The following is a 26,266-nucleotide window of genomic DNA, read 5'->3' on the forward strand; positions in this document are numbered from 1 at the left end:
CCAGATCATTTTATTTTGAGACAGGGTCTCACTAAGTTGTGTAGGGCCCTGCTAGGTTGCTGAGATAGCTTTGAACTTGTAATCCTCCTGCCTCAGTTTCCCAAATCTCTGAGTTTATAGGCATGTACCACTATGCCTTGCAACATCTTTTTTTATATTAAATAAGTACAAAAAAATTAAATGACAGGTATCTTTTATTGAACACATTTAGCTTCATGAAAAACTTATTTTAAAAAATTTTTCTCATTTTGCTGCCTACCAACAAAAGCCACATCACGTACTAAGATCAGTATACATACAACCTGCATTAAGGAATTTCTGACTCAAGTCATAACCACCTCCACCTGAGCCATACTCCTCTTAATTGACAGATATCTAGAGCTGTTTCCTGTCTTATTGTGACCTTCTGTCACAAATGATAGGCAGTGTGGTGTGTAGAAGCAGATCTCAAACTTTTTGGTCTAAGACCTCCTTTACACTATTAAAATTAGAACTTTTGCATACATGCATTTTTATGTGTCAACATTTACCACATTAGGATTCAAACTGAGAAAACTTAAAAGTATTTATTTATTAATTCCTTTATCAACCTATTACATGTTAAAAATGTTATCAACCTATTACATGTTAACATTTTTAAATGAAAAATTTTGTGAGATGAGTACAACTGTTAAATTTTTGCAAACCTCTTCAATGTCTGTCTTAATGGTATTTAGCTGGTTGAATGTAGAAGAATTTTTAAGTTGGAATAAATTTATTGAGGGGCACTCCTCTCAATGATTTGGTTATTCCCATGAATGCTTGTTTCATAACCCTGAGTGACCTACTCAAAATACATTTCAGCTGGGGCTGGGAATGTAGCTCATCAGTAGAATATTTGTCTGTCATGCAAGAGGCCCTGAGTTTGATCCACAGTACTGCATCACAACAAAACAACCCAAAAAACATTTTGGCTTACCTATATTCTTCAAATTGTAAGGTCTGCGGTCAGATCAATGTTGAGAAGAGTTGCAATTCACCACCATAATCAATATTAATTAAATTTTACTCTTGTAATGTTTCCTAAAGCCCAGTTAATATGGTGCTACTCTGCAGGGAACTATTTTCCAAAACAGATATTGAATCCATCTAGTTTCTCCATTCTTAGATGATTCTCAGCCTATTGTCTTCAACATTTACTTCATTGTTTTCCCATCTGCAACTAGACAACCTAATTTCTCACCATGACCTACCAGGTACTATGTGAAGAATTTTGCCTCTAACCTTTTCCTATGCTCCTTTTTTCCCTTGCCCAAATGCACACATCATCCCAGATCATCCCAGACATCTTTTTTTTTTTTTTGGTATTGAGGACTGAACTCAGGGGCACTCAACCACTGAGCCACATCCCCAGACACATTTTGTATTTTATTTAGAGACAGGGCCTTACCCAGTTGCTTAGCGCTTTGCTTTTGCTGAGTCTGGCTTTCAACTTGAAGTCCTCCTGCCTCAGCTTTCCAAGCAAGCGAGCCACTAGGACTACAGGCATGGAGCACTGAGCCCTGTGCCCCAGGCATCTTTTTTTGAAGTGGCTACTCTGTATGGTTAATGCAAGCTTAGCCTTCAGGTCTCAGTTTAATTATTAGTTCCTCAGAGAGCTTTTCCTTGAAAACCCACAGCCAATCCCCATCTAAATTGAACTTCTGTAATTAGTTTCTCCTCATAACATTAATCTTTCTCTTCATAGCACATATCAAAATTTGTAATTATATATTTATTTGTGTTAGCTTAACTGATATTTCTCTGTTCAAGTGGTTACAAGAACTGTGTCTATTTTGTTCAACACCATATCCTCAGGACCTAATCCAAGACTGGAATATCTTACAATCAGCAAATAACTTTAGGGAAAAAAAAATGAGTAAATTAAGATAAAAGTCAATACAGATTAGTGAGTTTTTATAAAGTGGTAAGTCATAGATATATATCTTATCTCCATCATAGACTACTCCTATTCTAGAAATATTTTTGTGACACGAGCCTGAGATACTATCTCGCCGTTTTTCCCCCCACAGGGTGGTGGGGGGAAGACACTGGGGACTGAACTCAGGGACACTTGACCACTGAGCCACATCCCCAGACCTATTTTGTATTTTATATGGAGACAATGTCTCACTGAGTTACTTATTGCCTTGCTTTTGCTGAGGCTGGCTTTGAACTCAAAATCTTCCTGCCTTACGATTCCCCAGCTGCTGTGATTACAGGTGGGAGCCCCAGTCCCAACACTGTCCTGTCTTTTTAGGAGCCAAAAGACAGTACAGGACAGCTTTTTGATGAAAATATGGACTTGATATAATTTTTTTAAAAAGTTTCTTGGAGTGCTAATGAGAGAAACTTGGACAGTGAGTTTCTGGCTTATATACCAGTAAAAACAGACCTGAAGGGCTAGGGGTGTGGGTCAGCAGTAGAGGCACTTGCCCTGGGTCTAATCCTTAGCATTACATAAAAATAAATAAATAAATAAATAAAATAAAGGTATTGTGTCCAACCACAACTAAAAAATAAACATAAAAAAGAGACCAGAAGAGGTGGGAAAGGAGTATCTGTAAATTCAAGAACACTGTTCCCACAACATCTTTGTACAAATACACCTGTCTCAGAATGCTGGCAGTCTCCAGTTTGGTTTTCTTAAAACCTAGAGTAGAGGGATGTAACAGCCTATAAGAGTTTATAGTGCTTACCAGATCTTCCTCTTCCCTCTCATGACACTTTTCTCCAAAATAAGTAGCTATTATTGTTTTTAAAATTGGTTTAATTAATATAACAGGTAATATAACAGTGAATGCTCTTGTCTAAACAGTACTTACCTTTTAAACACATCTTCTTGTTTCAAGACACTTGTCTCTTTAGTACCTACAATTTAAAAAAAAATAGGTCGCCTTTTGTGTATGTGTGTGTTGGGGATTGAACCCAAGAATGCTTTACCATTAACCTATATCTCCAGTCATTTTTATTTATTCTTTTAAATTTTGAAATAGGGTCTCACTAAATTGCCCAGGCTGGCCTCAAACTTGTGATCCCCCTGCCTCAGACTCTTTGAGTCGCTGGGATTACAGCGCATCACACAGATCAAGTCTACACAAACGGTAGGTAGAGATTCCTGTCCAAATAACAAACTATACTCATCTTTCTTCTTGTCCACATATTTCATTTCCAATGCTGTGTGTAAATCAAAATGAAATAGGGAGTACAACTTGTTTTTGTGCATTACTTTCCAATTTTTCTTTGTTAAAATGTTATCTCTTTAGAGATTGAATTTTCTTATGTATCACAGTTGCTTCGTTAATTAAGTGCTTCCCCAAATTCGAGAACTGAGTACTTTAAGAGGGAAACCTCTTCACTTCCCAAATGTTTACTACTGGTGTAGCAGGGGAGTTCCTTACTCCTTGGAACTGGGCATGAAAGCTGTCTGAAAGGTCCAGTCGAGAGATCAAGGCCAGCCGCACTGCCTGACAATGCTGAGGCTGCCCAGGTCATTTACTTGCTCCCTGGGTTCCCCAACACCTCCCCGCACTTCCCCTCGGCGGGAAGGGACCACAGCGCAAGCTGGGAGAAATCCTGAAACATCTGCCAAAGAGGCAAGGGGATCCCGGCGGGAAGTCGAAAAGACCGCGGTGGGAAGCTCTCGGCTTTCTCAACTCTAGGGCCCACCCCACCTTCCATGGAGCGGCCTTTCGAGAGCGTTCCGCACGCCTCTGCCTGGAGCTAGGCCAGGGACCAGCTCTCAGGAAGCAAACATGGGAAGGGACCCTTCTTCCTACCTGCAGCTTTCCGGGAGGCGCGGGAACCCCGGGCCTTCTGGCCGGCAGAGCGCGGCCGACCCCAGTCAGCCATGGGGAAGCTCCGTCAGAAGGTCAGGGGCCGCCTCCGGCGTCCCCCGCCAAGCTCCGCCTCCACACGCGTCGCACGGGCCGGGGCGGGCCCGGGGGCGGGGCCGGAGGGCGGCCTGCGGGGTCCAAAGTGGTGGCTGCTGCTTAAGCGCACCGCGAGGTCCGGCGGGTAAGTGACCACACCGGGAGGTCTGGCGGGGGGGCCTGGCTAGCTGTGCGCGGCGAGCGGCGGTAGGGAAAGCGGCGCGGTGAGTGACTAGGCCCCGCGAGGTGGTGGGACCAGAACGCCTAGTACAGCAGGAGTCGGGAGAAATGGCTTCCTCTGGATGCCGCCTACACGCGCACTAAGATGTTATCCTCCTTAGAGGACCCGCAGAGTCGCACTTACTGCCGCAGACTGGGGGCCGAGCCGTCTCGCCTCGAGAAACCGGTGTTCGGCGGGAGCCGAATGGTGTTCTCCTGAGGACTGGCGATTGCCTTGTCTCGGTGTGATATGGCGGTTTCACTGACTGGAGTGATTTACTTTGGGGGAGTGCAGCTCCTACAGTGAAATGGGGTGGAGGGCGTTTGAACTTTCAGCCCCCTTTGGGTGACTTGTATTGAATTCCAGTTTTTGTCGTGGGACACTAAAAAATAAAAATTTCCCCAATGATTACAATTTTCATTTTAGGCCCAACTTGTGGAAATTTTTTTTTTTTTTTTCAGGAAAGAAATACTTTGCCTTTTAAAAGCATGTTTGCCTGTCCTCTAGGGAATGCTCCAGAGGGTTGTTTCTTTCAAAACTATGCTCTTAAAAAGATGCAATAGAGTTGTTGTTTTTTTTTCCAAAGCAAAATTACTTTCTTAAGTGAACTTACTAACATTCACTAATAGTAAAACTTTACGTTTTCCTTATAATGTTTTCTAATAATTGAACAAAATGAAACAATATCAGTTAACTTTTTATATTAATTCATTTCAGCATCAAAACTAGAAATAATAATTAGGAATGGCTGTGGAGGAACTTCAGTCCATAATTAAAAGATGTGTAAGTAATTTTTTTCTTTTGTGTAAAATTTCTTTTAAAATATGGGAAGGACATCATTTTTAATTACTTTTGTGGTTACTCAGATTACTTATCTTCTTTAATCCTTGCTTTTTTTGGCTGGTAAATAAATAGCATGAGGACAGGACAGCAGATTGGATTATTTGTACAGATGATATCCTTATCTAAATAACCTTTTTAATTTTGATGCTGATCCTTTTCATAGGATTCTTTGATATGTAGTAGATTTCAAAATCACTTAGTAATTATTATAATCCTAAACTTCAAACAATTTATCTAGGATTTAAACATTTCCCTTTTTACAAAGGAGGAAAATAAATTAAGAAGTTGTCGTACTGAATTTTTATTTTCATATGCTTATTCTTTTGTTTATTTTGTTTTTTCAGCAAATTCTAGAAGAGCATGACTTTAAAGAAGAAGATTTTGGCCTGTTTCAGTTAGCAGGCCAGAGATGTATAGAAGAAGGGCACACGGACCAACTAATAGCAGTTATTCAAAATGAAAAGAATAAAGTAAGTACAATCTTTGCGTTTACTTTTCAGATTCTATTTGAGAAGAGAATAATCACATGTTATTATTCATCCCTTTGTCCATCAAACATTTAAGAATAAACTTAATAACAAACTTAAATTTTCACTGTAGAAAATGGAAAAAGGGAACTAGGAATATTAATATACTTTAAGGTGCTTACAGCATGTTGGAAGAGATAAACAAAAAAAAACAACTAGCAATCAGGAGGCAGAATAAATGAAGCAAGTGCTGAAATATAAAGAACTTTAAAAGGAATAGGTTTAGATGTTCAAAAAGTAACATTTGAATCATTAATTTACATTGAGAAATATAAATGTCAAGCAAACTAGATACTCATATTTTGTGATCATCCTATTCTCCTTTGTGTCAGATGTGCATAGAAAATCAAATTGTAAGTAAAACATTCCTGATCCACAAACAAGGTCCTTTCCCATTGTGGAGAATGATTTCTCAAACTATTAACAGTTAGGGCTGGGGTTGTGGCTCAGTGGTAGAGGGCTTCATGTGTTTTAAATCTTTGTGATTTTTTTTTCCCAATTGCATTCTCAGAAGATAACCTTTGAGAGTACTTAACTTAGCTGCTAACAATAAAATCAGTAACAACTAATATTTAAGCTTGCTATTTTCCAGATGCTATCTATATACTTGACATCTATTAATTTATTAAGCTTCTTCATAAATCCCCAAAGATAGATACTACTATTAAATTCATTTTTTATATGTGTAGACTTGGGAGGCTAAGGTAGGAGGATCACTTGAGTGCCAAATTTAAGGGCAACCTGGGCAACATAGTGAGACCCTCATCTTAAAAAAATATTCATTTTATAGATAAGAAACAATTAACTGAAAGATCAAATGACATGCCTCAAAGTAACTCAGCTTTTTTGTGACATTAGGATTCATATCTATTCTGGTTTTGAAGCTCTTAACCACTCTGCTTTACCTCTGGTTAACATTGTATAGTACTTATGAGAAATTTTTAGGTAGAATAGAAGGGATTGAGTGATTATGGGAGTGAGGGAGATTGAGGCAGCAAGAGTGACACATTTCTAGCCTCTGAAAGGACAATACAGTGTATGATATCCTGAACAGAAAAAGGCAACTTAAGGAGAAAGTTTCCTGAAGGAAGTGAGTTGACTTTTGGAAATTTTAAGATGTAGCAGGCAATTGGAAAGTAAGGTTTTGAGCTCAGTAAAGAAACAAAGAGATTTAGTTATTGTTTTGTTTAAAGATTAGGTAATTGAGGGGAGGGGAAGCATTTGCCTTACACCACAGAAAAGTGGCAGAAGAAAAGAGGCCCAAGGAGCCCATCTTGAGGAACTTAAGGAACTGAGGAAGAGGCCTGCTAAAGAGGTGAGGATCAACATTCCATCAGTGAGGCAGAGGGAGAAGGGAATTTGTAACTGTCAATATATGCCTGAGTGATTAGGTGTTTTTTTGTTTTTTTTCTCCTTTCCCTGCTTCCTCACTCCCTCTGGTTCCTTTTCTCTATTAATCTCCCTTTTATTTTCATGAGATTCCCACTCCTCAGTGGTTTATTTTTAATGTACTTCTGAATGGTTAATGGGATAGATTCAAGCATAGTGAAGCTTAGTCTTAATAGTTTGAGAATCACAGAGATTCAGATTTTGACAAGATAATGTTTAAAACTGATTGCAACTTAATATTTTTGCAAGGTAACACTATAAGGGATTCGTCAAGATTTATTATTAGCTGTAATCTTAGAGTCTTAGAAGGCTGAGGCAGGAGGATCCCAAGTTTGAGGCCATCCTAAGCAACTTGGCAAGACTCTGTTGTAAAATAAAAAGAACTAGAGATGTGTAGCTCGGTGGTAAAGTGTCCCCTGGGCTCAATGCCCAGTACAAAAAAGAAAAAGATTTACTATTAATCTGTGTTAAATATTTTAAAAAACCCAGATAAATATAAATAGGGAAGTGGTCCTAAGACACTATAGTTTAGAATTTTACCATTATTGACATTTTGAACAGGATTGTTCTCTAATAGAGGGATTCTCTTGTGTATTGCAAAATGTTTGGCACAACCCTAGACTGCCTGTGAGATACCAGTAGCTTCCCTACCTGCCTCCTTCAGTAATGACGATCAAAAAGTGTCTGCAAATCTTGTCAAATGTCCCCTGGGAGGTATGGTGCAAAATTGCCCACCCAGTGGAGAACTAGCAGTATAGGAGGAAATGCATAAGCTTGGGACCTGTAGAGTTGTCTGATATTGGGTCTGTCATTAATGTCTAAACTTTGGCATTCTCATCTAAATTAGGAGTCACAGACTTATTCCGTATGATTGTTAGTACTAAATTAAACAAAGGGTAGTATACGTTAACCACAGTCAGGATTTAGTCGAATTCCTTATAATTATTTACCATCTTTCCTTAACCCTAACTAAAGCCATGAGACATTATTTAGTGACTGGGTTATCCTGTAGCTAATAGAATATTTATAAAATATTTTTAAGAAAATTTTTCAACCCTGATATACAAAATATTATTCAAGGCTGTCATTTCTCTTGTAGTTGATGATTATTCAGAGGATCTCTTATAGAGAGTAAGTACACCTTTGTAAAGGGAAAGAAGTGCTTTGGAAAAGTAGAATCTTACAGGAACTAATTAGGTTTTTAAAAATAAGTATGGGTTTATTTAATAAGTAATGGATAAATATTGAGTAATTTTGAAAAAATTTAGTTATTGATTTACAACAAATTCCTGATTAGTAAAATGCTAAATATTAAAAGTGAAGCCACACAAAAAATGAGAGAAAACAAAATATCAAATCTTTGGAGGAGAGGCTGGGGTTGTAGTTCAGTGGTAGAGTGCTTGTCTATCACATGTGAGGCACTGGGTTCTATCCTCAGCACCACAAAAAAAAATAAATAAAACAAAGGTATTGTGTCCATCTACAACTAAAAAATTTAAAAAAAAAATAAACAAAACCTTTGGAGGAAGGATTCTTTTACACTTATAAGTAACAGACATATTCAAAGAGATCAACTGAACTATCTCATTAAGTTAGAAAAAAAAAAGTATGATTGTTTTATTCTTTGTTAAAATTCTTAACATTTCATTAAATGTAAAGAAAGGTGAAATATACATTTTAAAAAATTTTAAATGAATGCTTATTAATCTCTAGGGGTGAATCCATTTTAGGCTAAAAACAGTAAAAAAGGGACAAAAACAAACAAAATTATTATACTTGGCTACATAAAAATAAAGACAATGTTGTCTGGTATGGTTGCATGTGACTGAAGTCCTACTTGTTTCAGAGGCTGAGGCTGGAGGATTGCTTGAGGCTAGGAGTTCAAGACCATAGCAAGGGTAGCATAGCAAGTCCATGTCTCAAAAGTAAAACCTAACATTTTTTTGCCATAAATATAACTATCTTAATATTAACATATAGAGAACACATGGAGGTTGATATAACAAACTCTAAAATGTATAGTTGATAATTGAGCAAAGATGTGAATAGATAGTATTTCCTCTTTTGCAAAATTTGTGTTCACATACCCTAACATACTCTGTTGATAGTTTCTAAGACTTGTTAAGCCTTATACCTTTACACATTGCTATTTTAGAGCCTTGAATGTTTTTTCCACCTATCTGTGCCTGACAGACCTATTTTTCCTAAAAGGCTTAGCTTTTGGAAGGCCTATCCTGTCTTTCCTACTTTGAGATGAATATTCTCTTTCTATTCCTCATACTCTACCTGTATTATATTGTAAAATGGATGGGGTCAGAAGGAGGTATTGTATGTGCTATTTCCTCTTCTTTATATATGCCGTTGTCCAGCTGGGCGAAATAACTGGGAGATGACAAGCAACTTGAAGGTTGAAGCGGGATCTACTTTATTGCGAGTGAACTCAGTGGGAACTCAAAGTAGCGGGTACCCTAGGTAGCATGCACCGCCTCTCTGCCAGACTGCAGAGGTACATATACCCAACTAATTACACACAGCTTAACTTAATTAACATAAACTAGATACAGCAGTCAGTCATTAAGGAATCCTTATCATCTTAATGGCTTGCTGGCGTTGGCTCAGAAACCACTCCTCCTAGCATGCTGCCAAGCGCCATCTTAACTTGATTGTAGCCCTCATCATCTCCCCCTTTTGTTTAATATAAACAACAAGTATGTGGCTTAGGGACTGTGCCTGTCTTAGGTTGTCCAATACTACATATGGTCCTTACCTGTCATCGGATGAGCTGACCTGAAGGCGTCAGCCTCCTGTTTTAGGTTGGTACCATTGCAATTGGATCTTACCCGTCATTGACTACCAGCCCAGCATTATTAGCCATACTTGTGGATAACCTGCTACAAGCAGAAGGGGGAAGATACAAAACGCCACAATACCAAGCCAATTGACGGCTCCTTTTGGAAAAATTGTACCACCGATGACACCATCAGCAAAGATACCCTGGTACTAATTACAATTTGTTGTATCAGTTCGTAATGCATATAAACGATACATAGTACAGGTAAGTTCCGCAAGCAGCTTAAAGCAGAGGAATTCATTAATATGTCTATTTCTTCTTGAAGTAAATATTAATGCATCAGTTTGTACAGTTTGTGTGACAGCCATCGCAGAAGCTGTAGTAGCAGCACCAGAAACAGCAACAGTTGTGATGATGGTAGCTGTAATTCTGAAGTCCCATTTGGTTTTTCAATAATACTGGAAATTCTTCTACCTTTGTCTTCACCGGCATTGGGATGAAGAAAGATAGGAATTCTGGCAATGATGACTAAAAAAAAAAATTGTATAACATTCCAGCAGGCGCTAAGAATTATTCTGAACAGAATTAGATATAATGAAAAAGAAAGGTGAAAGTAAACAAACAGATCTGTTAATCTCCTATTTTTGTTACCCAATTTAAATTAAACTGTTTAAATCACGTGAATTAGAAAAGATATTTGGAGCCATTTTTTCATGAGCGCTCCTCATATAATATATATGGACATACACACATACAGACATACAATACATAACACAAGTATACACACACAACACAACAGTAAAGGCCTTATAGTTTTTCACAGGTAAAATCTCCATTGCAATGTTTAAAAACTCCACAGTTAATCAAAAAATAGAACTGATCAGAAAAACATTAACCTAGGTCTGTATGAGCTGAAAAAAATAAAATAGAACTCCATGACATGGGAGAGGACATAATAAAATAGATATTGAAAAAAGCATCCTAGTTACCACCTAGGTTTGACTCTTCTTTTGATAGTTCATCCTTCTTCTTTTTTTTTTTTTTTATTATTAGTTGATCCTGCAATCTCATCCTTCTTCTTGTAATTTGCATATGGGTTTGATGGTATTTCCACAAGTAAGTCTCAAGGCCCTTATGATGCTCATCACTCATTAGCCTCCAGGTGTGGGAGAACCATTGTCGCAGATTTAAGGATAGCTAAACTGGAGTTCTGGATATCAGCTGTTATGGACTTTGAGCCAAATCATCTTTTTGGTCTGTAGAAATCGCTTTAGTTAGTCTCTCTGGAATCCAAATCAGCTGCTGTTTTCCCTGTGGAAACACACAAACAGATCCCCGACTCCACACAATCACTGGGTCAGGACCTTTCCGTTGTCCTGTTAGAATATCCTTCCAAAGTACCTTAGGCTTATGTACATTTTTTGGACACATGTGCCTTTTCGCAGCACTAAGCCTTGATGAATCCAAATTTAAAATGTTTAATGTGAAAAGGGTTATGTTAAGTTTATCTTTGGGGGATATATACCCCTTCCCAATTCCGTCTTTTTGTTTTAATAAATACATTTTAATAGTTTGGTGAGCTCTTTCAACTATGCCTTGTCCCTGTGGATTATACGGGATTCCTGTTATGTGAGTAATGCCAAATGATGAGCAAAATTGCTTAAAAGAAGTAGAGGTATAGCCAGGGCCATTATCTGTTTTTAACTGTTTTGGAATGCCCACAGTGGCAAAATTTTGTAAACAATGAGCTATAATATCTTTAGTTTTTTCTCCAGTATGAAGGGAGCCCATCAAAAATCCGGAAGAAGTATCAACTATAACATGTAAATATTTTAATTTTCCAAATTGTGGCAAATGTGTGACGTTCATTTGCCAAATATGATTAGGTATGAGTCCTCTAGGATTGATTCCAAGATTAACTTGTGGTAAAAAGGTCACACAATTTTGACATTGTTTTATTATTTGTCTTGCTTGTTCCTTGGTTATTTTAAAACATTTTTGTAAAGTTTTAGCATTGACATGGAAGGATTTATGAAAATTTGTAGCTTCTTCTAATGTCGAAAAAATATGTATGTCATGTGTAGTTTTATCTGCTGAATCATTGCCTAAACTAAGGGCTCCAGGCAATCCTGTATGTGCCCTGATATGTCCTATAAAGAATGGATCTTTTCTATCCCAAATTAAACTTTGTATAGTGGAAAACAAAGAGAAAATAGTAGAGGAAGGGGAAATCGTACCAGCATCTTCAAGGGATATAATAGCATTAACTATATATTGACTATCGGAAAATAAATTAAATACAGAATCTTTATACATCACAAAAGCTTGTAATACTGTATTAAGCTCTACCTTTTGAGCTGATTGTTTGGGTACTAAAATTGTAAAAGCTTGATCAGGGGTAACTACTGCTGCTGTACCATTACTTGACCCATCAGTAAATATATTTGGAGCATTCATGATAGGTGTTTTTCTTGTCATTTTTGGAAAAACTACAGAATGCGAGGACCAAAAAGATAACAAAGGATTAGATGGTAAGTGATTATCAAATAAACAATTAGATTTGCACATGATTATTGCCCAAGTATTTAACTCATTAGCTAACTCATCAATTTGATCCATAGTATATGGGGTGATAATTTTATTAGGAGAAATTCCAAATACTTCCTTTGCTGCTTTTATTCCTTTGAGTATTAATTTTCCTACAGCCTCAGGATACCTAGTAAGAATAGTGTTAGGAGAATAAGATAAATGTATCCATAATAAGGGACCTTTTGCCAAAATACTCCTGTAGTAATATTTTTTGTTGGTAGTGCAATAAATAATAAAGGCAAACTTAAATCAGTTCTATCCAAATGCATATTTTCATATATATTTCAATGAGTTTTAATGTCTTTCTTGCTTCAGGCATTAACATGCAGGTTGAATTTGGATCTGATGGACCTTTTAGAATATCAAATAAAGGTCCCAATTCTCCTGTTGGTATGCCTAGATAAGGCCTTATCCAATTTATGTCTCCCAACAACTTTTGAAAGTCATTAAGTTTTTTAAGTTGATCTACTCGTATTTGAATTTTTGGTGGGCGGACCATGGTTGAAGATAATAGAACTCCTAAATAATTTATTGGATAATTTAATTGTACTTTATCTATTGCTATCTCTAGATTATAATTTTTTAATAAATTTGTAAGTATGGCATAACATTCTAACAATGTGTTTTTATCTTTGTGTGCTAATAATACATCGTCCATATAGTGAAATATTTGTAGTTCAGGATTTTGATTTCTAAGCGGCTTAATTGCTTTGTTAACATAAATTTGACACATAGTTGGGCTGTCAGCCATCCCTTAAGGGAGTACTTTCCGTTCATATCTCTGATCAGGACCTTCATGATTCAGTGCAGGGATGGTAAACGCAAAACGTGGACCATCCTTAGGATGAATTGGAATTGAAAAAAACAATCTTTAATATCTATAACTAAAACATACCAGGTTTTTGGCAAAGCAGACAATTGGGGAATCCCCAAGCAGGTCCCATGATAACCATCTCATTATTAATAGCTCTTAAATCTTGCAATAATCTCCATTGGCCAGATTTCTTTTTTGATGACAAAAATGGGAGTATTAAGGGGAGATACAGAGGTTGTATATGTCCTTCCATTAATTGTTGCTTGACCAGGTCATGGGCTGCTTGTATCTTTTCTTTAGTCAGGGGCCACTGAGGAACCCATACTAGCCTTTCTGATTTCCAAGTAATTTTTATTGTCTCAGTGACCCCCTTCTGAAAACCCAATCCATGTCTATCTGTTTTTTGATCTATTTGAATTGGTGCCACTATACCTTGTTCTTGTTCTCCTAATCCTTTTCCTTTCTTAAAACCTTGTCTAGCCATAATAGTGGGCACATTTGAATTGTTGTTTGTTAATATTAACCCTAATTGACCTAGAACATCTCGTCCCCATAAATTTATAGGAAGATGATCTAGAACATATGGCTGTATAGTTCCTTCACATCCTTCAGGATCTTTCCAATCTAATACCATTGCACTTCTATGGGGATTTGTCGCTATTCCTAGGCCTCGAAGCGTTTGAGTGTCTTGTTGTAATGGCAGTGTTTTGGCCATTCTTGGTGGGAGATAATGCTAAGGTCTGCACCTGTATCCAGTAGCCCATTAAATTCATGTCCTTGAACATTTAGTTTTAGCATGGGCTGAGAATCTAAATTTAAAGAAAGCATAGCCCAATCTATACCTGTAGAGCCTAGTCTCTGGAACCTCTTTCTACTGAACAACTGGAAAATTTTTCAAGCAGGCTGAGTATTATCAACAATTGTGCGATTCTGTCTTCTTGGGAAATTACTGATATACCCTTAGGAGAACTGGCTATACTTTTTATTTCACCTTCGTAATCAGGGTCAATTACCCCAGGACTTATCATAATTCCTTTTAGAGTAGAGGAACTGCGTCCCAACAACAAGACTACTGTTCCTTGGGGAAGAGGTCCTTTTACCCCTGTGGGAATGATTTGAACTCCCATCTCTGGAGTTAGTACTGCTCTGACAGAGGCACAGATGTCCAACCCTGCACTCTGGTTTGTCTAATGAGGGATCTAATGGATAATGTGTCCTGGGCACTACCCTGATGGTATTGTTGGGTTCCTCCAATGCCCCGTATATTTGTGGTCGTGGGCCCTGGAGCATTGGGCCCCCCTGTCCGTTTTTTGTCATTGGAGTCCAATGTTTTCTTCCACGATATCGTGGGTAAACTCCTGGTCCTTGTCCGTTTCTTGACAACAGAGCAGTAGTCTGAGAACGGCACTCAGAAGCCCAGTGTCTTCCTTGTTGGCATCGTGGGCAAATATCCAGTATTCTACCTCTTTGATACCTAGTTTTGTTAAAACCTCCTCCTATGGGGCAACTCATTCTAAAATATCCTGTTTGTCCACATTGTAGCATGTTTTTGGCCTGGCTCCTAATGCCTGTTGTACTGCAGCTGCCAAGATTTGCCCCTATTCATTAATGTCTCTACATAGTTTAATATATGTGTTTAAATCTGTATTTTTCCATGGTCTAATGGCATCCCTGCACCATTTATTTGCTTGTTTATAGGCTAGCTGTTTCACTAATGTCATTGCTTGTTCTGCATCCCCAAAAGCTCTGGTAGCTGTTTGCAAAAGTCTGTCTACAAATTCCACATAAGGCTTATTTGTCCCCTGTATTACTTTGGATAGTTGACCTTGCAAATCTCCATGCCCTTGTAAAGTTTTCCATGCCTTAACCGCAACTGAAGCAATTTGTGAATAAATGGCAGGATCGTATTGAATTTGTTGTTGCTGGCCCTTATAAGGTCCCTCTCCTAATAGCATCTCTATATTTCTCTGAGGATAACCGGCTGCTTTATTTCGCCTAGCCGTTTCTATACAAAATTCTTGATTGGCAATCTTACACAGTAAAAACTGTCCTCCATTTAGCACAGCTCTACACATACTGGCTCAATCTGCTGGTGTCAAGTTCAAGTTGGTAATAGATTCTACCATACTTACAGTGAAAGGTGCTTAAGGACCATAGGTTGTTACAGCCTCTTTCAGCTGCTTCACTGTTTTGAAATCTAAAGAATGGTGAATTCGCTGCCCTGCTTCCTCCTGAAATACAGGGCATGCTAATCTTTGAGGTCCTGTGTCAGGATCCCATCTATCAATTATGGGAGTTGGGGGCCACCCAGCATATGTTGTTTCCATAGGTGGAGCTGTTGGTTGAATACTTACGCCCTCTGGTGATAGAAAGGGGTTAGTAGCAACCTCCTGTTGTAACTTCTCCCCTAATAGCCCTTTCTCCTCTAAACTTTTTTCCCTTGTCTAAGTAAGATGTCTTCTTCTAGACTAAGCAAACAGGATTGTACTAATGTCCATAATGGTAATGTGCCAACTGGCAGAGTTCCTGGGCTTTCCTTTTCTATCCTTTTTAAATCTTCTCCATGATGGTTCCATTGTGATATATTTAACAACCCCTCTTTAATGAACCAGGGGCTATACCTTTGTATCGTCTTAATGTATGCCCTGACTGTTCTTGATTTTACTGAGATGCCTCCTTCCTCTAGTAATTTACTTAAAGCCCTTTTGGTTTGGTTCTTAATAATTTTTAATTCCTTTTTTTCGTGACAAAGATACCCCTCACTAAGATAATGCAAAATAAAACCGAGACAAAATGAAACAAAAGTAGAACAAAAATTCATTATATCAGCCTTTCTATCCTCCTGAAATGTCCATCTCCCTATCTGTTCCTTAGACGCAAATAGTTTTTCCTCAGATGTGAGTGGTTTTTCTTCTGTCCCACCCATCTCCAGGAATAGGCAACTTAAAACAAAAGCGATGGGCAGGGGATGTGGCTCAAGTGGTAGCGCTCTCGCCTGGCATGCGTGCAGCCCGGGTTTGATCCTCAGCACCACAAAACAAAGTTGTTGTTGTGTCCACCGAAAACTAAAAAATAAATATTAAAAAGTTCTCTCCCCCCCCCCACACACACTCTCTTAAAAAATAAAAATAAATAAATAAATGAAAATAAAACAAAAGTGAAAGAAGAATCTTTAAATGGTTACCCATCCTCTCGCACTGTCCTCAGGGCCGAGCAGTTTACCTTATCACTTACCCTTAGGTGTTCCCCGTACGGGGTACCATATGCCCTTGTCCGGCTAGGCAAAATAACTGGGAGATGATAAGCAACTTGAAGGTTGAAGCGGGAACTACTTTATTGCGAGTGAACTCAGCGGGAACTCAAAGTAGCGGGTACCCTAGGTAGCAGGCACTGCCTCTCTGCCAGACTGCAGAGATACATATACCCAACTAATTACACACAGCTTAACTTAATTAACATAAACTAGATACAGCAGTCAGTCATTAAGGAATCCTTATCATCTTAATGGTTCGCTGGCATTGGCTCAGAAACCACTCCTCCTAGCATACTGCCAGGTGCCATCTTAACTTGGTTGTGGCCCTCATCACATATATATTGTTTTGTTTTTGTTTTAATTGATTTTTTTTTAATGTGGTGTCAAGGATAGAATCCAGTGCCTCACACATGCTAGGCAAGGCACTCTACCACTGAGCCACAACCCCATCCCTTGTTGTTTTTAAAGAATCACCCTAGAATGTGAACTGTGGTGATACAGATCTTATTTGATCTATTTCTCGCTTTATTTTTGGCACCCAGAATATTATGCATTATATACTTGGTAAATACTGATGAGTTGCAGTACAAAGCAAGCTAGAGAATTAAAGGATATTGTTTGTAATTTTGAAAATCAGTGACTTTAATAATGAATGCCCGTCACTAATGATAAAGCATTCTGAAATGTCTTTGCAAAAAGAAGCAGAGAAAATTAATGAAGTCACAGCCTTTCATTTTATATAAATTACAATGATTATATTCAGGGATTCTCCGAGGAACTTTTAAAGGTTCACAAGCATTGACTGTATTTCTTTGACTCAGGAGAGCAAAAATTCTCTGTGGAAGTTAAGTACTTGCTCTTCTCAAGCATTAATTAACTCTCCTTGGAAATAGAGGAACTATTTAAATCCTGAGAAAAACCAAGTTCCCTGATAGTAAGTAAAGACCCTTTTGCCTTATCTCTGTGAAAAGCTTAACAATTATTTTTAAATGTTGATATCTGTTGACATTCAACCCTAGGAAGTAGTTGGCTGTGGGCCTCACTTGTCTCATTTTTCCTATTTCAAAGTAAATTCTAAGCTAAGCCAACTTAGAAAAGCATACTATGAGACTCCTGTAGATGGCAGTGTTTGCTTTACTCTGGAAATTTTTCTTTTTTAGGTCATCATTAAGACTATGGGCTGGAATCTTGTTGGTCCTGTTGTTCGGTGCCTTTTATGGAATGATAAAGATGATAAAAGAAAAGATTATTTTCTGATGCTTGATTTATTGGTAAAGGTATGTTAATAACCAGGTTCTCTTTGTCAAAACACACAGCAGTATTATTATTATTTTTAATGTCTAATTCTTATTTGATAAGAAAATTTTTAGTTCATCAAGATATATAAGAAGAAAATTCTGGAGAGAAGCCCAGTCTTTTTGTTGTTTTTTGCTCTTATTAGATTACATGACAATAAGGTGTAATTCACATATTATACATGCATGGAGGAGGAGAAGCCCAAACTTAATTGGATGGGCAGTTCCATTTCCTAGGAAGTTGTATTTTGACAAGTACCCTTATTGTATAGTTGTATTTTACAGAGATAATGCAAGGCCACATTGATTTTTTTTTTTTTTCAATATTGAAACAAAATCAAATATCAGTGCTCTTTTCTCTGTGGAAATTCCTTTCATATCCTCTTTTTTGTTTTTGTTATTGATGGACCTTTATTTTATTCATTTATTTATATGTGATGATGAAAATCAAACCCAGTGCCTCACATATGCTAGGCAAGTGCTCTACCACTGCGCCACAATCCCAGCCCTCATATCCTCTTAAAAATATGAAAAATCTAGACTGTAAGTGACCACAATAGAAGTATGAATGGGAAGTAGAACACAGATCAGTTGTGATTCACAATTTTTAGAGACCATTGGTAAAAGGCTAGTTGAGTTATAAGTCAATGTACAACTTTTTTTTAAAAAAAAGATATTTATTTCCTAGATGTAGATGGACACAACACAATGCCTTTATTTTTATGTGGTGCTGAGGATTGAACCCAGGTCCTACCCGCGCTAGGCGAGCACTCTACCACTGAGCCACAATCCCAGCCCTCAGTGTACAACTTTTAAGAAAGAATAAATTCTAAGGAAAAAAAGACATTATAAGAAGCTATTTGGAGATCAGTGCAGGAATATACAAATATGTATTTGGAAAAAGAAGACTGTGAGAGTTTTTTAAAAATACAAGACAAATAGGCTGGGGATATAGCTCAGTGGTAGGAGTGCTTGCCTAGCATGTGTGAGGCCTTGGGTTTGATTCATAACACTGCAAAAACATAAACGACATCCTCCAGTAAAACAAAACAAAACAAAAAAACAACAAGGCAAGCAAGGTGATAAAATATGGCCATTCAGAAAGCAATGCAAAATTTTATCTGTCCAGGAAGTAAAAAGGAAACTCTAAGGTAGTCTAAATACCCAGCAACATGGAATAGGAAGCTCAAGCTTCCTGTGTGGGAAGCTCAAGCAATCTAAAGCACCATACGGAAGCTCAAAGGAAACCTGAGCTCTGGTGATTCACTACTTTTCTAATTGTATGAAGCATTTTACTGTTAAGCAAAAATAATTATGTTTTCTCAAGTATATGCATTCTTTAAAATAGTAATCATGTGGCTTTAAATGCAACTTGTATTAAACAGGTTCAATTGTGAATATTTTTATAGTTATGTAATCCAAAGGAATTATTGTTGGGTTTGCTTGAACTGATTGAAGAGCCCTCTGGAAAACAGATATCCCAAATTATTCTTCTTTTACTTCAGCCTTTACAAACAGGTAATTATCATTTTGTTATCAAAGTAGTTCTTGTTTTATTTGTGTAAGTACCTTGATGTTTGCCCCCAAATGTCAATGCTACACCAAAGTAAAATTTATGACAAATTATTGAGTCTTCTGCTTACACTAATAAAAGCAAATGCCAATTTGAATCTTGCTGTTTTGTTGTTACCCAGTAAACACTTTGTTGAACGTCATACTATTTGTTCATGTGCTATATTACAACCTGTAACTTTCTGGTTAATCTTCTTACTTGTGGTTTATATCTAGAATTTTCCTTTGAAGCAAATTTAAAGGGTTACTCTGATGTCTGCAGTACTCAGTCTGACAGTATTGTGGTAGTTTTGTATCTTGGTTAAGAATAGTATCAAGCAGGCTGTTCAGCCTCTATTTTGGAAGGTTGGGATTAAGAATAGCAAAAGTATGACTAAAGAGTGAAACTAGGGCTAGGGATGTGGCTCAAGCGGTAGCATGCTCGCCTGGCATGCGTGCGGCCCGGGTTCGATCCTCAGCACCACATACAAACAAAGATGTTGTGCCTGCCGAAAACTTAAAAAAAAATAAATACTAAAAAAATTAAAAAAAAAAAAAAGAGTGAAACTAGGAGGCATATGGAATGATAAGACTCCATGGCTAAGTGGAATAGTAGAATTGATAAGTAATGGATCTCAGCAACCAAGACAGTATTTATCCATAAGAAGAGGTTATTTTTCATTTTAGGAAATATGTATATCTCAGAGTCTGATAGAGTGAGCCATCATCAGAAATTAGAGTAAATTCAATTTAAAAATGAATGTTCCTGAGTTTTATACTACTTAAAACACTCAATCTTCTTGGGAAAAAAAAATACTAGCTCCCATTTGTGCACTACTGTATAGCTTACCACTCATGGAAAGAATGTGTTTCTGTTTTAAGTATGTAACCTGTTATAAACACACCTAAACAATATTTCATGGCATCAGTTTTAAGATGCTTCATTAATTTCTGTATCACCAAGAGAAAAAAAAAAGCACTCCCAATTAAGCTTAGGATATTTCATCTTGATGTCAGAGTTGTTAAAATGTGAGGAAAGAAAGTATTTATAATTGTATATATTGAATTTCTTGTCCTTTGTTTAGCATACTTGATGAGGCTATCTCAAGTAACAACCTGGTCTCTATTGTAGTGATTCAGAAACTTCGCAACAATAAGGCATATTCAGTTGGATTAGCATTGTCTACCCTTTGGAGTCAATTATCTCTTCTTCCTGTTCCATACTCAAAAGAACAAATACAAACAGATGACTATGGCCTTTGTCGATGTTGCAAGGCCTTAATAGAGTTCACTAAACCTTTTGTGGAAGAAGTTATTAATGACAAAGAAAACAAGGAAAATGAAAAATTAAAGGATGAATTACTGAAATTGTAAGTATATATTTAAAAAACAGCTCACAATGAATTTACTTTGTTAAGTTATTTTATATTTGTCATGCAACTATAAATCTAGTTTTAGATTTGAATTTTAAAAGACTAAACTGTTATATCTTAAGCTGATATAACATGACATTTAATGAGTCATTCATATTTTTAAAAAAATATAGGTATTGTGGTGCATGTCTGTAACTGGTTCAAGGGGAGGGGGCAGGAGGATTGCAAGTTCAAAGATAACCTGAACAATTTACCAAGGCCCTATACAATTTAGTGAGACCCTATCTCAAAAAATAAAAAGTACTATGGACGTAGCTCAGTGGTTAAGTATCCCTGGGTTCAATTTGCCAGTACCAAAAAATAAAATAAATAAATAAAACCAAGTCTATTCATTTAATTTATTTCATATTCTTTTATGTGCTGCTTTTATTCATCATAGTATAGTGAATAATGAAAGTGGAAAAGTAGATACATATAACTCAAAGAATCTACACTGTGAGGAAATTGTGTTTTTATTGTCCCTGTGAAAACAGCAAACAGTTAAACATTCAGCTCTCCATGAAAACAACAAAGTATTCACACAATAGTATTTACTCGGGGTTACTATGGACTAAACATACAGTGTTCAATGTGGCTATCAAAATACTTGACATATAGTTGGTCCAAATTAAGATGTGCTCTAAGTATAACATATCCTGTGGACTGCAAAGATTTGATATTCTCCTTTTTTTTTTTTTTTTTAGTTGTCAATGGGTCTTTATTTTATTTATATATGGTGCTTGGGATCGAACATAGTGCCTTACACATGCTAGGCATGTGCTCTACCACTGAGCCACAACTCCAGCCCCAGATTTGATATTCTTTAAAAACATAGTATAATACTTCAGTGATTTTTTATATTGATATGTGTTGAAATATTTTAGACATATTGGGTTAAATTATTAAAATTAATTTCTCCTATTATTTTTCATGTGACTACTAAGAAATCTTAAAAATGGAGCTTGCATTATATTTATAGGACAGCACTAAACTAGATTATTTAATTACATAGACTAATAACCTTTTTTTTTTTAATCTTGGAGAATTTAGCTAGTGTTAGCTTTCTATTTTTGTCGGATTAGGACATTAAAAAAATTTTTTTTTAACCACTTATGAAACCCATTACTTTATAAAAGAAAAGATTTTAGGGAAATAGGAAAGGCTTAATCACAGAATAAAATTTGATTTTCTAAGTAAAAGAAATAAAACTTTATGAAAACATGAACTAATGAATAAAACATCTTGGACTAGTACCGGTTAGTTCTCAAACATTCAGAATCCACTGGAACAGTCTATACATAGAAATGAATTTCACTATGTTGGGTCTAGCAAGGTATTTTTCATGTTCTCTCAATTACTAATAAGATAATTCATCAGCCATTTTATAGGCATTGAATTATTGGTGCTTAGTCCATTTGTGCTGTTGTAATAGAATATCTGAGACTGGGTAATTTATAGTTGATAGAAATACATTGACTCTGAGTTCTGCAGGCTGGGAAATTGAAGATCAAGGCACTGATATCTGGTGAAGGCCTTGAGGTGTCATCTCAGAAGGGTGGAGAGACACAGGGAGGCTGAATTCACCCTTTTATAACAAAACTAATTCCTCCCGTAAGTGTGGAGCCCTGGACTAATCACCTATCAAAGAGCCTATCTCTTAATAATGTTGGAATGGCAATTACATTTCAACATGAGATTTGGAGGGGATAAGCATTCAGACCATAGCAGTGCTTATTTTACTTTTCATGTAAAACTAACTTAAATATGAAGAATTGGCATTTTATACTAGGCAAGTGTTGATTTCTTAATTAACCTATTTCTCATGCCTTAGTTGTTTAAAAAGCTTGAAATGCCCTTTGCTGACAGCACAATTCCTTGAACAATCTGAAGAAGCTGGAAGTGATCCTTTTAGATGTTTTGCATCTGAGATAATAGTAAGTACAGCTATCTACAAAATGTGCTATAAACTTAAATGTTATCCTTTTATGTTCTCATATACTATATGTGTGTTTGTAAATTGATTATTTTTTTTAATATATTTCTTAGTTGTAGACGGACACAATAAATACCTTAATTTTATGTTTGTTTGTTTATTTATTTTTATGTGGTGCTGAGAATCAAATCCAGTGCCTCACACATCCCAGGTGACCTAGCCACAACCCTAGCCCTTGATAATTTATTAATAAAGAAATACGTGGTTTTGTAGAATATAGGTAAGTAAAAAAGATGAAAAATAGAATAGTAATAATTTCACTACAGAAAGACAAATACTATTAACACCTTCCAGAATTTTTCTGCCTATATACTCATAAATGTATTCTTATATAAGAAAATGTACATACATATTATTACTTTCTAGAGGTGATGGATTCGTTGTCTCCATTCAGCGAAGAATTGAAGAACAGGACACAGAGATAGCAAGCAAGAAGTAATTTTATTGCAAAAGCAACAGAAATACAGAGATAGACTTCTCTGAAGAGACAGGGCCCCAGAGCTGGGACTCTGGGGGGGAGTTTTGGCCTGTTCTTTTTAAGGTCTCTGGAATTTCCTGCTTTCCTTGTCTCCTCCCCCACCCACAGTCTTCTCACTATTAGTGATTGGTGCCTCCTCTGTCCACGTGTTTATCTCTTGGGTCCCCCTCTTAGGAGCACAAATGTGAAAGTATCTGTCTGATTGGGTTCCCTGCTTGTGTCCAAAACCACTTTTGTCAAGCAGGAAGTTGACCTCATCAAAAGACCGTCTCCATGCTCCCTGCTCTAAACATCCTCACTCAATATCTTGTCCTGGCTGCCTGTGTCCTTGTACATCTCCCTCAATATATACATTTCTTAAAGACTATCATATTTGCCAGGCTTGGTAGCATACGCCTGTAATTCTTTCTTAGCCAAGGCAGGAGATGGACATCATTTCCCTAGTACACGTATGAAGACATGAATGGTTGACTCTAGTTTGTGTACAATCAGAGAAATGAAAAATTGTGTTCCATTTGTGTATTATGAATTGAAATGCATTCTGCTATCATGATAACAAATTAGAACAGATAATTAAATTAATTAATTTTTTTAAAAAAAGAGGGCTGGGGATAGGCCCTGGGTTCAATCCCCAGCACCACACACACAAAAAAAGAAAGAAAACCCAAGGCAAGAGGATTGCAGGTTCAAGGCCAGCCTCAGCAACTTAGTGAGACTGTCTCAAAATAAAAAGGACTGTGGTGGCTCAATGGGTTTAATTCCCAGTACTACGTACACATACACACAAAGCCTAAGCATATTTATACACACACACACATACACACATTTTTGTGATCTATTTTTTTTCTCTTAATATTATTTTCCCATTGGCTTTAGTATTATATGATGTGGATTTAATATAATATATTTATTTAATCTGAATCATGAAGTCAACATTTAAATTGTTTTCAGTTTTTCATTATTATGAACAATTCCAACTTTCTTTTTTTTTTAACAATTAAGTCTGTGATAAGTATTCTTATAACTAAATCTTTGCATACTTAAAATTCTTAGAAATGGTTTTCTGTGTTCCTCAAATTCCTCATTTTTAAAGGTCATGAAAAATGTTATCAGAGTAGCACCAGAAATAAGTTTTATTGTAAAACAATTTGGCTTCATGTATCCAACAGTATTTTAAGCTGTGCATAGATTCTGTATCAGAGAAATGATCTGAAATATAGAAAAATGTGTACTGGGCTGGGGATGTGGCTCAAGCGGTAGCGCGCTCGCCTGGCATGCGTGCTGTCTGGGTTCGATCCTCAGCACCACATACAAGCAAAGATGTTGTGCCTGCTGATAACTAAAAAATAAATATTAAAAAAAAATTCTCTCTCTCTCTCTCTACCTCACTCTACCTCTCTCTCTCTTTAAAAAAAATAAAAATGTGTACTTAAATCTAATAGTCATGAATTTCAAGAGAGGCATCATTGGCTCTGTGGCTTTTTTCAGTCATGTTTGGTTGTGCAGGTGTAGCATTGGAGGAAAGTTAGATTTAATTAGATTGGGGTTTTGAGAACTAGTGAGTTCTACAAAGCAAGAGAAGGGCAAGGGATTGAGCAAAGTGATCACTTTAATTACAATGGAATTTAACTCCTGGGTAAGAGGGAAGCTAGGACATAAATTGAGCACAGTGAATGCAGTATTAATTAGTTGAAGATAGTGGTGTGGTTGACAAATTGTTTGAGTTACTAATTGGAGTAAATTGAAAAGTAAAAGTTAAAGTAAAAAAAGGAAAAAGTTAAAGAACAGGATACTTGAATCAGTATTATTTTTTTAAAAATATTTTTTAGGGTCTGGGGTTGTGGCTGAAGTGGTAGAGTGCTCGCCTAACGTATGAGGCACTGGGTTCGATCCTCAGCACCACATAAAAATAAAATAAAGATATTGTATCCGCCTAAAACTAAAAAATAAATATTTTTTTAGAAAATACTTTTTAGTTGTAGACAGACACAATACTTTTATTTTATTTATTTTTATGTTGTGTTGAGGATCGAACCCAGTGCCTCACACGGGCCATGCAAGTGGTCGTTCACCACTGAGCCATAAGCCCAGCCCTAAAATTAGTATTATTAAGGAAAAGTTGTAGTTACTAATAACAATGTTTAGGTATGGCTATAAAAGTGGGTTTTCTAAAGGAGAGGTTAGAGCCAGTTGTGGTGGTGTACACCTATAGTTCCAACGACTAGGGAGGCTGAGGTAGGAGGAATCACAAGTTCAGGGCCAACCTCAGCAACTTAGTGAGACCCTGTTTTAAAATAAAAAAGGCTGGGATGTATCTTAATAGTAAAGTACCTCTGGGTTCAATTTCTAGTACCAAAAATAAAAAAGGAATGATATTGGCTAATTTATATTGTTACATTGTGTGCATGTGTGAATATATAACAACAAATCCCATTATCATGTACAACTATTATATACCAATAAAAAATGTGGAAAATAAAATAAGGAGAGGGTAGAGGCCAAGATTACTGGACTAGACAAAAATAAAATATCTAAGATTCACCTTAGAACATCTTTGATTATAAGAGAATAGAAATTCAGTGGAGTAGAAAAGGGAATGAAGAGAAAGGAGGGAGATGAGAAAAAGAAAGAGTGGAGGGCTGGGGTTGTGGCTCAGCAGGAGAGTGCTCGCCTTGCACATGGGAGACCCTGGGTTTGATCCTCAGCACCACATAAAAAATAAAATAAGGGGGCTGGGATTGTGGCTCAGAGGTAGAGCGCTCACCTAGCATGGGCGGGACCCGGGTTCGATTCTCAGCACCACATAAAAATAAAGGCATTGTGTTGTGTTCATCTACACCTAAAAAATAAATATTAAAAAAATAAATGTTCAACTACAACTAAAAAATAAATATTAAAAAAAGGAAAGACATAACTTTCCTATGTACATATGTGAATAAACTACAGTGAATTTTATCATCGTATACATCCATAAGAAATTAATTTAAAAAATACAGCTATGGGAACTATGGGTAAATGGCAAAAAGATCAATAGAAGGAAGGAACAAGGAAGTAGGGAAAGAGAAAAGGAAGGAGAGGTACTGGGATCTGAATTAGAACAACATATATTCCATGATTTTATAATTGTATCAAAATGGATTCTACTGTCATGTATAACTAAAAAGAACACCCCAAAAAAAGTGGTATTGAAAAGCCAATCAAAGAAGTGACCTTGAGGTCTA

At 36.7% G+C, this 26,266-nt stretch overlaps 2 protein-coding genes across 5 annotated transcripts in view; one reads left to right on the plus strand and one right to left on the minus strand.

Moving 5' to 3' along the window:
* Rpap2 (RNA polymerase II associated protein 2) overlaps positions 1-3,901 on the minus strand; it is a 92,831-nt gene extending 88,930 nt beyond the window's left edge. For all 3 annotated transcript variants that reach the window (XR_013091986.1, XM_076863522.1, XM_076863523.1), the window contains exons 1-2: positions 3,798-3,901; positions 2,844-2,889 (exon numbers count right to left, since the gene is read on the minus strand). Coding sequence is in view for 2 of the 3 variants with exons in the window: in XM_076863522.1 (XP_076719637.1) it covers positions 2,844-2,889; positions 3,798-3,870 (119 nt within the window). In the remaining variant the exon portion in view is untranslated. The remainder of the gene's footprint in view (positions 1-2,843; positions 2,890-3,797) is intronic.
* Positions 3,902-3,950: 49 nt separating this feature from the next.
* The window catches only part of Glmn (glomulin, FKBP associated protein), a 49,525-nt gene continuing 27,209 nt past the window's right edge, over positions 3,951-26,266 (plus strand). Inside the window, exons 1-7 of one of the 2 annotated variants that reach the window (XM_076861929.1) lie at positions 3,951-4,035; positions 4,828-4,893; positions 5,298-5,423; positions 17,477-17,593; positions 19,021-19,129; positions 20,295-20,532; positions 22,406-22,508. In XM_076861929.1, the coding sequence (XP_076718044.1) occupies positions 4,855-4,893; positions 5,298-5,423; positions 17,477-17,593; positions 19,021-19,129; positions 20,295-20,532; positions 22,406-22,508 (732 nt within the window). In that variant the 5' untranslated portion in view covers positions 3,951-4,035; positions 4,828-4,854. The other variant, XM_076861930.1, reaches the window with a different exon arrangement.

Source organism: Callospermophilus lateralis, chromosome 7, assembly GCF_048772815.1.
Source record: "Callospermophilus lateralis isolate mCalLat2 chromosome 7, mCalLat2.hap1, whole genome shotgun sequence".
In the NCBI taxonomy this organism is placed as follows: Eukaryota; Metazoa; Chordata; class Mammalia; order Rodentia; family Sciuridae; genus Callospermophilus; species Callospermophilus lateralis.